Below are 11,973 nucleotides of genomic sequence, written 5' to 3'. Positions count from 1 at the left end.
AAATTATAGGGGTACTATTGAAAAGGTTTAAATGCTTGAAACATAAATAGAATATCAATGAAACTATAAGGACATATATATAGTTTTCCATTGCTATCTTACGAGACTCCATTCCTCAATAGACATCCACTTCTGTTCCTGTCTTCCTCTTCTTTGTGAGATCCGGATTATCAATCAAGATCACACAAAAATCAGTGAAACCTGACTGAATTTGCAAAGCCAATCTTATGGACAAGGGGAAAGCTGTGATGGGGTCAGGGAGAAGATGGGCCGTTGACTTCACTGACAATTCAACACTCACTTCTTCTCGTGATATCCCTGATCCTCCTGGCTTCTCTCGCGCCTCTCAAGATCAGGTTCGGTTCTCATAATCCTTCTCTCTCCATTGATTTGATTTGATTTGATTAGTGGTTAGTTTTTGTGGGTTTTTGATGGTGATGTGTTTTACAGGAGGATTCGGCTGTTACCAAGCAAAAAAAGGATGCTGAAGCTAATTGGAAAGCTCAGGTTTTTTTTTGTTCAAATTTTTATCTTTTTTTTAAGAAAAATTTTGGATTTTTGCTATTGATTTATTGGCTTGTAGGAATTAATTGATATGCATAGAGGAAGTGAAAATCTTGTCCTTTGTTAATTAATGCTCTATTTAGTAGATTTAGAAACATGTAGGGATTGAATGTAAAAGTTGATATTCTATTCATGGGTAGTGGTGGATAAAAGGTAAAAAGAAAAAAGGGTTGCTTTCAGAATTCTTTTTTGGGTTGCTGATTTTGACTTTGTTAATAGTTGTGTTGATGATAACAATGACTTGGAAGGATGTCTTGTGAGTTCATGGATGTCTGAAAAAGGGTTTAATTTGTGGCAAAATGGGATTGTTGAATTAACGAATTTGTTTTGAATCTCGTATAATGTTTATATAGTCAGTCATTGGTTGTAAAAAAATTAAATTTAATAGCTTATAGGGGTGGGGGGGGGGGGGGTGTTTATATAGTCAGTCAATGGTTGTAAAAAAATTAAATTTAATGGCTTATACACAGGGGGGGTGTTGGGTGCATGTGGGAATGGTGAGAGATTTTTTTGTGAATGATGAATGATGGAAAGGGAAAGGGATTTCATGAGATGAATGGTTGCAATTATGGGGTCTTAAAAGACACTGTTTTGAATCTTGAAACATGCAAAACAAATATTTCATATTTGGCTGCTCAAAGAAATTTTCTTTGACCTGGACTGAAGAAGAAGAGTGATGTTTTTCCTGCATGCTGTTAAGAGTTCCCTCAGCTCTGTTTTCTTAGTCTATCATATGTTACCTTCGTTTACTTGTTTCTGAATTTTCTTTGAAGTTTTCAAATATGTATATTGTTAACAATGTAATCATCTTTATATTGTGAACAGAAAGCTTGGGAAGTGGCACAAGCCCCCTTCAAGAATTTACTAATGATGGGCTTCATGATGTGGATGGCTGGAAATACAGTGCATCTATTTAGCATTGGGATTACATTTTCGGCTCTTTGGCAGCCCATAGGAGCTCTTCAAGGAGTTGGGAAGGGTAAGCTGGCCTGAGTTCAATTTGTCACTACTCTGTTTTATGTGCTTTTTGCTTGTTCTAAACCTACATTTTCTTAGAATAATAACGTAGGAAGAGAAAGGGTGAGTGGGGTCTTTTTAGTGGGGAAGAGTGGAGGGTCAAGTTTTTCATGCCAGGATAATTCATGGTATTCAGCCAAACCTCTTATAAGGATAAGATACAAATTTAGGCGGGCATTCTCCGAAACCTCTCTCTCTCTCTCTCTGGGAACTTCTCTAACAATACAAGATACCTGTCAAAATTCAAACCAGCACCCTTTTCTCCCCTCAGTATCATATTTCTTGCTGCCTATCTTGCTCCCATAAAGAGTATACTGTACATACTTTTATCAACTTCTGAATCAGGGCACTATATTTGCTACCTATTTCCTCTTGTAAAGAACAGAAGGGATTGTATCACTGTTAATCAACTGCTCGATATGTGCACATGGGATTTGGATCGTTTCGTGGGAAAGTCAATTAGAAGCTTCTTCTCTACTCATTAGTTTCCCTGCTCTTAACTTTCAGATTTTTGTTTTTTAAGTATCTTTGTTCTGTTTTTTGTAACTTGTGGTCTTTTCTTTGTAGTTCTTTCCATAATGAGCATCTGCTATACCATGCCTTAGAGTGATTAGGGATTACATTTGTTCCCTTGATAGTTGGCATTTGCATTTTTTTGTATTGAAGTTCATTGATCTGAGATTTTGTTTTGTTTTGTTTGCAGTTTTCGAGCCTTACAAAGACAGTAAAGTGGATCTTCTTGTACCTAAGTTAGTCTTTATTGCCCTAAATTTGGGTGGTTTAGCATTGGGTATTTGGAAGGTAAGATGCATTTTCCCCGTCTCTCTTAAGTTCATTGCACTTCAAGAAAGAAAAAGAAAAAAGAAAATTTGAAGCAAGGATATCTAACGATTTGTTTCATGTTCAATTTCTGGCAGCTTAACACATTGGGGCTTCTTCCAACACACGCATCAGACTGGGTTTCATCCCTGCCCCCTGCTAAGGTTCATTTCTTCTTCGCAATGATTTCAACTTGCAACTGAGCACTTTAGAAAAAAAATGACAGAACTTGCATTTTATCTTCCTTTCATGTGTTATAATTTGTTTGCATGTTCTTATATTGCGTGGTAAACAACTTCTGGTTGGAGTAAAAGGTGAGCTTTGTATTAAATTGCCCCCTTGCAATGTATGGCTCCAGTGGTTTGATAAATATGTAGAATAATTCTTAATTTTTACTAGGACAAGGATTCTGCAAAATTGTTACCTAGTATTGTTTTCTGTCTCCGTTCATGGGATGGTATCACTATTCTCTCTATACATACTTGAGGTATTGACTTGAATTAGTAGTTATTTTTACTTTCAACAAGGAAAAAAATACAGGATAAAACATATTAGGAAACCTGTTAGACTAAAATAAGAAAACCAAGGAGAAAGGGGATTAAATGGCTTCCTCAAGCTCTGTAGATGGGTTCTAAGAGTTCAAAACAATCTTATGCTTTGTATTTCTTTTTTTTTAGCAATGTCTACCGGACACTGCCACTACTGGGTATATCCTCCACTAATGATCTCAAGGGCCAATGATTTGTGATTCTTTCTAATGATTTCTTGACAATTTTTATGATTTGCCCTTTCGTTCTGCAAACCAGGGTTTTGTAGTTTATCTGAGAATTTTCACATTGTGAAGAGATTCTATAATTGCCTTTAAATCGCACATTAACTAAGACTTAGCTATTTAGTTCAAAACTTTCTGTGTCATGAATTTTGTAAGCACAAGTGTTTTCGGAGTTTCTTCTCCAGGACCAGGAACCTTACTAATATTCGTTTGCTTGTTTAATTTTCAGGAGGTCGAATATTCAGGTGGTGGTGTTCCTCTGCTCTAATGTGCTTCTTTGAGATCATTTACCTTCTGTGGGCAAGAAGACAACTTGGAACAAAGAACTTCCCAAAGTCAGACCAGATTTGGATCTATTCTTGGGCGTGGCCTGTTACTCGTGGGTGTGGTCACCATGGACAATGATACCATTTAGATTGTTTTAAAGTTCTTAAACCATGTAAACATTAACAGGATTGGGTTTGTTGTAATGCAGAAGTCCCTATGACATGCTGTATAGATGATTATTGAACTTGAGAGGTAATAGACTATTAGTCCTTTTTTCCAACACACGCATCAGACTGGGTTTCATCCCTACCCCCTGCTAAGGTTCATTTCTTCTTCGCAATGATTTCAACCTGCAACTGAGCACTTTAGAAAAAAAATGACAGAACTTGCATTTGATCTTCCTTTCATGTGTTATAATTTGTTTGCATGTTCTTATATTGCATGGTAAACAACTTCTGGTTGGAGTAAAAGGTGACCTTTGTATTAAATCGCCCCCTTGCAATGTATGGCTTCAGTGGTTTGATAAAATATATAGAATAATTCTTAATTTTTACTAGGACAAGGATTCTGCAAAATTGTTAGCTAGTATTGTTGTCTGTCTCCATTCATGGGATGGTATCACTATTCTCTCTATACATACTTGAGGTACTGACTTGAATTTGTAGTTATTTTAACTTTCTACAAGGAAAAAAATACAGGATAAAACCTATTAGGAAACCTTTTAGACTAAAATAAGAAAACCAAGGAGAAAGGGGATTACATGGCTTACTCAAGCTCTGTAGATGGGTTCTAAGAGTTCAAAACAATCTTATGCTTTGTATTTCTTTTTTTTTGCAATGTCTACCGGACACTGCCACTACTGGGTATATCCTCCATTAATGATCTCAAGGGCCAACTATTTGTGATTCTTTCTAATGATTTCTTGACAATTTTTATGACTTGCTCTTTCTTCTGCAAACCAGGGTTTTGTAGTTTATCTGAGAATATTCACACTGTGAAGAGATTCTATAATTGCCTTTAAATTGCACATTAGCTAAGACTTAGCTATTTAGTTTAAAACTTTCTATGTCATGAATTTCGTAAGCACAAGTGTTTTCGGAGTTTCTTCTTGAGGACTAGGAACCCTACTAATATTCGTTTGCTTGTTTAATTTTCAGGAGGTCGAATATTCAGGTGGTGGTGTTCCTCTGCTCTAATGTGCTTCTTTGAGATCATTTACCTTCTGCGGGCAAGAAGACAGGTTGGAACAAAGAACTTCCCAAAGTCAGACCAGATTTGGATCTATTCTTGGGCGTGGCCTGTTACTCGTGGGTGTGGTCACCATGGACAATGATACCATTTATATTGTTTTAAAGTTCTTAAATCATGTAGACATTAACAGGATTGGGTTTGTTGTAATGCAGAAGTCCCTATGACATACTGTATAGATGATTATTGAACTTGAGAGTTAATAGACTAATAGTCCTTTTTGCTAACACTCAAGTTTATTATTTCTATTAAACATAAGGTTTTAAGCAGTGCTTGTGACAAATTTTGTTGCATTAGCGTGTGGTTATTATCTCGGCACACAGAAGAGATGAGGGCAATAGGGATAGAAAAGACATGTTTTCATGTGATTATTATTTTGAAATTATGGAAAATCAATTTAAAATTGTCTTGAAAATATATTTATTTTATGTTTTTGTTTTTGTTTTTTTAATCAAATATGTTTTTATCTCTTATATATATATATATATATATATATTTGTCTCATTTTGCTAGGAGACATTAATCAAACATAACATTATCTGGATGTCATCAAATGTGTTAACTAGTCCTGTCTTCCATAAATGAAGAAATACTGAGCGCAAGAAATTGAAAACAGATGGACTTTTTGAGCATCTGTAATTCTCCATTGCTGTTTGGATGGCATGTTTAGCTCACAATCTTCTCTCTCATAGAAGCCATGAAATCACACAGCAGCTTTTTCTTCAACTAGAAAAATCTTATTATGAAATGCTAGTTGGTGTGGCTAGGATCAAAGTTAGCTCATACCATCCCAGATTATTACAAAAACACTCGGAAAACTTCGTAAGATGAATATCGAAAATTTTCAAAGCTTACTACATGACCAGCTTTCACTGAGATTTAGAAATTTCTATGACAAATTTCTGTTGATTTTGTTTTGTGGTCAGACATTTGCTTGCTTGTCGGCCCGACTCGGTGACTTAACATTACAAACTTAAAATAGTTTAATTTTAAGTTATTTAGAGAATTGATCTATGAAATTTAGTTAGTTGACTCGATAGGTTTTTTTCAAAACTTGAGTGAGAGATTATCAATATTTTCAAAAAACTTATCCAAAGTAACATTTTTTTAGACAATTTTTTTTAAAAAAAAATGGGTCAACACTATTCAATAAATTGACTCACCCAACCCTGACACGAGCATTGATCCTGCTCAGGGCACGAGCCGAATGTTATAATTGGTTAATGGAAAACACGCTAGTTCCTTTTGCAACTCAAAACCTGTCAGTGTTTGACATCCAAAAAATAACGTGTGGTTAAAAACTAACCCCAGATGGCAGATCACCGGCAGCTCACTCACTCACTGCCCTTGTCCCTGTCTCTCTCGCTCTCACAAACCAAAACCCGTCAATGGATTTCACAGCAGATCAACTTCTTCAATACAATGGCACGGACCCTTCCAAACCCATCTACGTAGCAATCAAAGGACGAGTCTTTGATGTGACGACAGGCAAAAGCTTTTATGGACCAGGTGGTTCTTATGTAATGTTTGCAGGCAAAGATGCAAGCAGGGCTTTAGCTAAAATGAGTAAAAATGATGAAGACATCTCGTCTTCATTACATGGGCTTACTGAGAAAGAGATTGGTGTGCTTGATGACTGGGAAAAGAAGTTTGAGGCCAAGTACCCTGTTGTTGGTCGTGTCGTGTCTTAAAAAGTCTGGAGTTTTATGTGTTTAGTGTGGTCTATTTGTGTTTTGCAATAATGGATCATATGACTTTTGTAAGAGATTGTGGGTTATGATGTTTTTGTTGGGTTTGGATAGTGAAGGCTGTGTGAATGTATAATAATGTGTTGAATTTGGGGATTAATGAATAAATCTGGGTTGTGTGGAATTGAGATTTTTGTGTTTGGTTAATGATCTACTGTAGAAATTATGTTGTTTTAGGGCTATTAGCCATGCTGTACCAGGGCGCTTTTGATAGTTTTAATTGGTTTTCTTTTACTTGCTTGCAATAAATTTTGTTCTATGCAACTTGATTTTGTTCATCTTGTGGAGATTGTTTTGTTTGTTCCCTGCTGTGTGCTTTTACTGATTCAATGCAGCCCTTGCTTAGCCTGTTATAGACAATTGAGGGAGTGGAAAGAATGCTTTTGGGGTGTTGGCAGACGTGGCTGTTTGTAGGCGTGAAAGAATGCTAGAAGTTGAAATAACGCGTGTGTGCTTTGAATAGGAAAATATTTGATTGGAAGATCTATTAGGAAGTGCAACGTATAATATTGTCCGTTTTCATCAATGATTTAGTTCATGTTATTGAACTAGGAAGTTTTACTAATTTTTAGTTTTGTTGTAAAAGTTTCTTGCTTTGTTATTTAACTAGATATGAATGAACCATCACATGTAATTGAAATTAGATTTTCCCAGTATCTGTAAAGAAAAAGGTAGCGACCCAACATGAATGGAGATGGAGTGCATAGATATTTGTACATTGAAAAACGGGTTATACTTCACAAAAATTGGCTTGTGGGAAGTATTCCGATTGATTTTTTTGATGTGTTATAGCTTTTTAAACATGGCTTTTAGCCTTTTGAAGGATGAAATAACTACTAATAAGGAACATTCTTATATGTTTCCCACAGAAAGTTCTGGCACATAGCTTTCTAGCGTGGTGCTGCTATCTTAAAATGGCAAAAATTTATGCAAGTGGTGATGTATGATTTTGAGAACTCGTGCATTTGTGAATGCCAGAAATAGAAACTTTTAATTAGTGTTTGAGGTGATCTGAAGGTGACTTGGAACTTGGTAGTAGACTCTTTTATTAAGTGATTTAGCATATGAGATTTGGGGATCTAAGGATGAAGACTTAACCCCTACTCTTGAAGGCTTTAATGACTAAGCGAAAGCCAACTACCCTGTTTTTGGATGTCTTATTTCTTCAGTTCCTAGCTTTTATTTGCTCCTGTGCTTGTGCATTTCACTGTGGTGGCTGGTATTTTTCGCCGTTTTTGTTTGTTTAGGCAAGGGTGGTTGTGTCGATGCTAATAATTCATGAAAGAATGGATGGATGAATATGGTTACTTAACTGCTAGCATATTCTCCTTTGTTTTAATGAACCAAAATTCTTAAGTGCATTTGAAGTTAGATTTTCCCAAACTTTGTAAAGAAGATGAGGGCAATGAACAAAAATGTACGGAGACGGAGTGTATAGATTTTGGTGATGTGCTGACTGTTTTAAACTTGATTTATAACCTTTTTTAGGATGAACAGACTACTGACAAGGAACATTCTTATCAGTGTCCCCAGAGAGTTCTGCCACAGATTTTTAGTGCTTGGTGCAGCTATTTTCACTGGAAACAATTTAAGCATTGATGTCTGATTTTAAGGGCTAGTACATCGATGAAAGCATAGGAGGAACCTCCTATGTCTTTTGAGCTTATCTTCAAGTAGTAGAAGAAGTTGAAATTATTAATTAATATTTGAATTTATCTGAGGGTGACTTGCATGGTACTTGGTAGTGGACCAAGTGATTTAAACTGGCACATGAGAATTTGGATTCTTAGGAGGAAGACTTCTTCCCTACTCTAGAAGGCTTTAATGACTAAGAGAAATCCATGTTCCCTGCTGTTGGACGTCTTGTTTCTCGAGTTCCTAGCTGTCATTTGCTTGTAGGTGTATGTATCTTATTGTGTTGACTGGTACGTTTTGCTGTTTGGTTGGTTTACGCTAGGAGGGTGATGTCTATGCTAATAATCCATGGAAAATCGATTGATGGATGAATAACTAGCTTTGGATTTGGAGTACTTTCTTGATACTGATCTTCTACTTTGAGTTGCTGCTGACATGCACTTTTCCCCGCAACTTGGGTTCATTGTGAGGTTTGCTTGTTTCTTGGTATCTCTAGGACTGAAGCTTTGCCGAGTCATTGCCTTTTTGCCTGTACCTTGTTGTATGGATAGATGAATACTAGGGTTCCTAACCCAGCCAATTGATGGCTATGTTTTCTTGATGTATCATAGTTGGTTGAATAACAAAGATTATTCTGTGTTTTTTCGTAGTTTTTTGAAAGAGTGCAATTCATGTGAAGAGGTTTGATAAATGATCAATAGATCAACTCCTTGACAGCGTTTCAGGCTTGCATGGAACTTGGGGTTCTTTTACTTTCACTAGATGTACTGCTACACAGAAGATTGAACACTGAACTAAGGTGTGAAGGATTAGTGAAGTAAACAAGAATTTCCCTAGACAAATAAATTCCTTCTACATGAGATCTGAACTTGAGACCATCACTTTGAGAGAAGTGCCTCTCGTTACTCTCAACTAATTCCTCCCAAGTTCTTGCAATGCCTGATGTCCTGGTTCCTACCAAGATCCTCTTCAAATTCTTCATTGAAAGTTGTCAACTACATTCCAATGAGGCTAGTGCATTTCCAGGAAGGAATGAAGGGGAAAAGATGTGAAAGAGGAAACAACGGACAAACCCCCATTAACGGTAGAGTTCTTTCCTGGTTCAAATAGGTCAATAGCAGGTATCCAAGCAGACCCATCAACACGTCGATATGTCCGAGTGGTTAAGGAGACAGACTTGAAATCTGTTGGGCTTCGCCCGCGCAGGTTCGAACCCTGCTGTCGACGCGTTTCTCTTTTTACAGATGGATGATTTCACTTTGGTTCTTTTGTGACATATCCACAAGTAATGTAAGAACAAAAAAAAAAAACAGCTTTTAAATCGTGTACTTGGAAAGAATATCCTCCATGAATGAGAATTACGGTCACTCTTTGTCAATTATATCAACATTTCCTTTTCTGCTCATAGCCACATGGTTTCTCATCCCATGACTCCTTTTCATAATGTGTAAAAAGCTTCTTTTAAACCCTGTCCTTGTAAAGAATATATTATACTTTTAAAACTTAGCACATAAGTGCAAGGCACGCTTGAGTTGAACTTAGCATAGACATTACCCTCCTAGTTAAACACACATGGATGAAATTAATATTAATAATTTTTTTAAAAAAATGGAATGAATAAATAATATATTTTTAATAAAAATTATTGACACGATTGACTCATGAATTAATTCAATAACTTAGCATCTAAGCTTTTATATATATATATATCAACAAAACCAAGTCAAGCATAGTTTTGTGCTTGTTTCTTACATTTATGTAAAGCCTTTTGTTAAATAACCTTTGCATTAGTGTCCATTATGATTTATTTTATTACTCGTGAATTCTAATAATTTAGATTTTTTATGGAGTCATTTGTTCCAAAAAAAACAAGAGAAAAGGTTTCATCAAGATGATTATTTATTTCGGGATATCAAGAGATGGAGTAACAAGATGGTAAACATTCCATTTAATCAACCAAGATCAAGCGTAGTGTTTTCATGAATCTGCCTAAGTGCAACAAATGAAAGAAATATTTGCTCGTTCATTCTCCCTCCCTCCATGACTGCTGGAGATGTTTGTGGTCCATGCTCAGGCCCACGGTTGGCCTCTCGAATACCTAACAGTAACAGGCCATTGTGCTCTCACTTTCAGAAGAAACTTCTACTGAGCATTACTATCTTCCAATTCTATACTATACATTTCTTGGGCTTTAGTTTAGGTTAATGATCGTATCCTTAAATATCAAGCAGCATTGAGATGAGTCCTTGCTTGCAAATACTACAACTATGTACAAAAACCCTAACCATCCAGAAAAGCAAGCAGCCATGGACATTTAGAGTCTGCTCCATCATTGACCCACTTTCTTGATTGTCTTGATCAACAAAATGAACGGTTCATATTCCTCCAAAAGAGCAGAGCCAAGACAACCTTTTCTTTCGTAAAGAAATGAAAAGGTTAGTCTATTCATCGAGAAAAAGAAAAGGAAAAAGAAAAAGAAAAGCCCTCCTCTTCCCTTCTCTACTAAGTTACTTCCCTAAAGGTCCTCCAAGCTTTGCTTTATTCATCATCCCTCTCTCTTTGTCCCTCTCTTTCATCAAATCAAGATAACAAACTTGCAAATCTAATCTTAGATCTTTAGTATAGTATCTCTTATTGTTAGTTTCATTTAAAGATTGTGTCTTTTTGTAACCAAAACATCAAGGTTACTGTTTTTTTATGTATTGAGACTGCCCATTTGATCTAATAAATTCTTGTTTTTTTGGTTAAAGATCAAAACTTTCATCTGTATTTTGTTTATGGAAACAAGGAGCTCTGTGTTTGCAAACCCAAAACCCTGTAAGCATCTTGCAGATTATAAGCTGAGGCATGGCTTGAGTGGATACAAATTCCTTCAAAAATGGCTCAAAACCTTTCCAAATGGAAAGACAAGCATTAAAATGTGTGAAACAACGATGCCCAAATGCAGTTTTTGTAGTGGGATTCGTCAAGGTAGACTGTTTCTGTGTCTGATTTGTTCTTCAACGTCTTGTTCAGACCATACCCTTTTGCACAGTCAATCTGAGAATGGCCATGATATAGCTGTTGACATTGAAAGATCAGAACTTTATTGTTGTTCTTGTAGGGATCAGGTCTATGACCTTGATTTTGATAAGGTAGTTGTGGCTAAAAATATTGTGGATATGCCAAGTAAGACACGTGATAGTGTTGTTGATGATTTAATGAGGAGATCAAGCAAGAGGAGGAGGTTGAATTCAGTGGTGGATTTGGATTTGATAAGGTCTAAATTTTTTGTTTGGATGAGGGGTCGAAGGGCGAAATCGTGCTATCCATTGGGATTAAGAGGATTGAATAATTTGGGCAGTACTTGTTTCATGAATTCTATTTTGCAAGCTTTGCTCCATGCACCACCGTTCAGGAATTACTTCTTGAGTGAGAGACACGACCGTGAAACTTGTAGGAAAAGATCATCAGATCAATCGTGTTTGGCTTGTGATATTGGTGTAATTTTCTCAGCTGTTTATTCCGGGGATCGGACACCTTATAGTCCAGCTCAGTTTCTTTACAGGTCTGACATTGCTATATATATGCACCTTCTAGTTTCCGTGTGTTTTGATAGCAAATCAATTTTCATGATCATGATTTTGTTGATTGATTCATGCTAAATTGTCTACTATTATCTGTTTTAGACCTGTTGTGAGGGGATGTAATCTGCCACTATTTTCTGAGATTCTTTCTTTGACAAACTTTAGTACTTTCACATAGCTTGTTTGTTTTATAGATTCAGTTTTTTTCTGTCACTGTTTAAAGGTAGACTAGAGATATGTTATATCCCATCAGGTATCAGCTAGCAGAAAGTATGGTGTCTTAAGGATTTTTTCAAGCAGGTTTTCTTCTCTTCTCCTATATTTCTGATAGAAAATC

At 36.2% G+C, this 11,973-nt stretch overlaps 3 protein-coding genes and 1 non-coding gene across 4 annotated transcripts; all 4 read left to right on the top strand.

The window, feature by feature from the left end:
* The first annotated feature begins 112 nt into the window (after nucleotides 1-112).
* LOC105119346 (ER membrane protein complex subunit 4-like) lies at nucleotides 113-4,970 on the top strand. The gene is made up of 7 exons (XM_011017475.1): nucleotides 113-356; nucleotides 451-507; nucleotides 1,390-1,543; nucleotides 2,285-2,382; nucleotides 2,499-2,564; nucleotides 3,402-3,760; nucleotides 4,597-4,970. Exons 1-6 carry the CDS (start codon nucleotides 228-230, stop codon nucleotides 3,438-3,440), a joined length of 543 nt encoding a protein of 180 aa, XP_011015777.1. The 5' UTR covers nucleotides 113-227; the 3' UTR covers nucleotides 3,441-3,760; nucleotides 4,597-4,970.
* A 962-nt stretch (nucleotides 4,971-5,932) lies between these two features.
* On the top strand, nucleotides 5,933-6,569 carry LOC105119345 (probable steroid-binding protein 3). Its single transcript, XM_011017474.1, has one exon. The coding sequence runs from the start codon at nucleotides 6,076-6,078 to the stop codon at nucleotides 6,376-6,378; it is 303 nt and encodes a 100-aa protein (XP_011015776.1). The 5' UTR covers nucleotides 5,933-6,075; the 3' UTR covers nucleotides 6,379-6,569.
* Nucleotides 6,570-9,215: 2,646 nt separating this feature from the next.
* On the top strand, nucleotides 9,216-9,297 carry TRNAS-UGA (transfer RNA serine (anticodon UGA)). Its single transcript has one exon. It is a non-coding gene; the product is annotated as a tRNA-Ser (tRNA).
* A 1,011-nt stretch (nucleotides 9,298-10,308) lies between these two features.
* Nucleotides 10,309-11,966, top strand: LOC105119344 (ubiquitin carboxyl-terminal hydrolase 22-like). The gene is made up of 2 exons (XM_011017473.1): nucleotides 10,309-11,617; nucleotides 11,831-11,966. The coding sequence occupies exons 1-2, from the start codon at nucleotides 10,848-10,850 to the stop codon at nucleotides 11,898-11,900; spliced, it is 840 nt and encodes a 279-aa protein (XP_011015775.1). The 5' UTR covers nucleotides 10,309-10,847; the 3' UTR covers nucleotides 11,901-11,966.
* The last annotated feature ends 7 nt before the right edge of the window (nucleotides 11,967-11,973 follow it).

Source organism: Populus euphratica, unplaced genomic scaffold (assembly GCF_000495115.2).
Source record: "Populus euphratica unplaced genomic scaffold, PopEup_1.0 scaffold2837.1, whole genome shotgun sequence".
In the NCBI taxonomy this organism is placed as follows: Eukaryota; Viridiplantae; Streptophyta; class Magnoliopsida; order Malpighiales; family Salicaceae; genus Populus; species Populus euphratica.
Note: the sequence above shows the minus strand (reverse complement) of the source record. Positions and strands in the feature narration are given on the sequence as shown.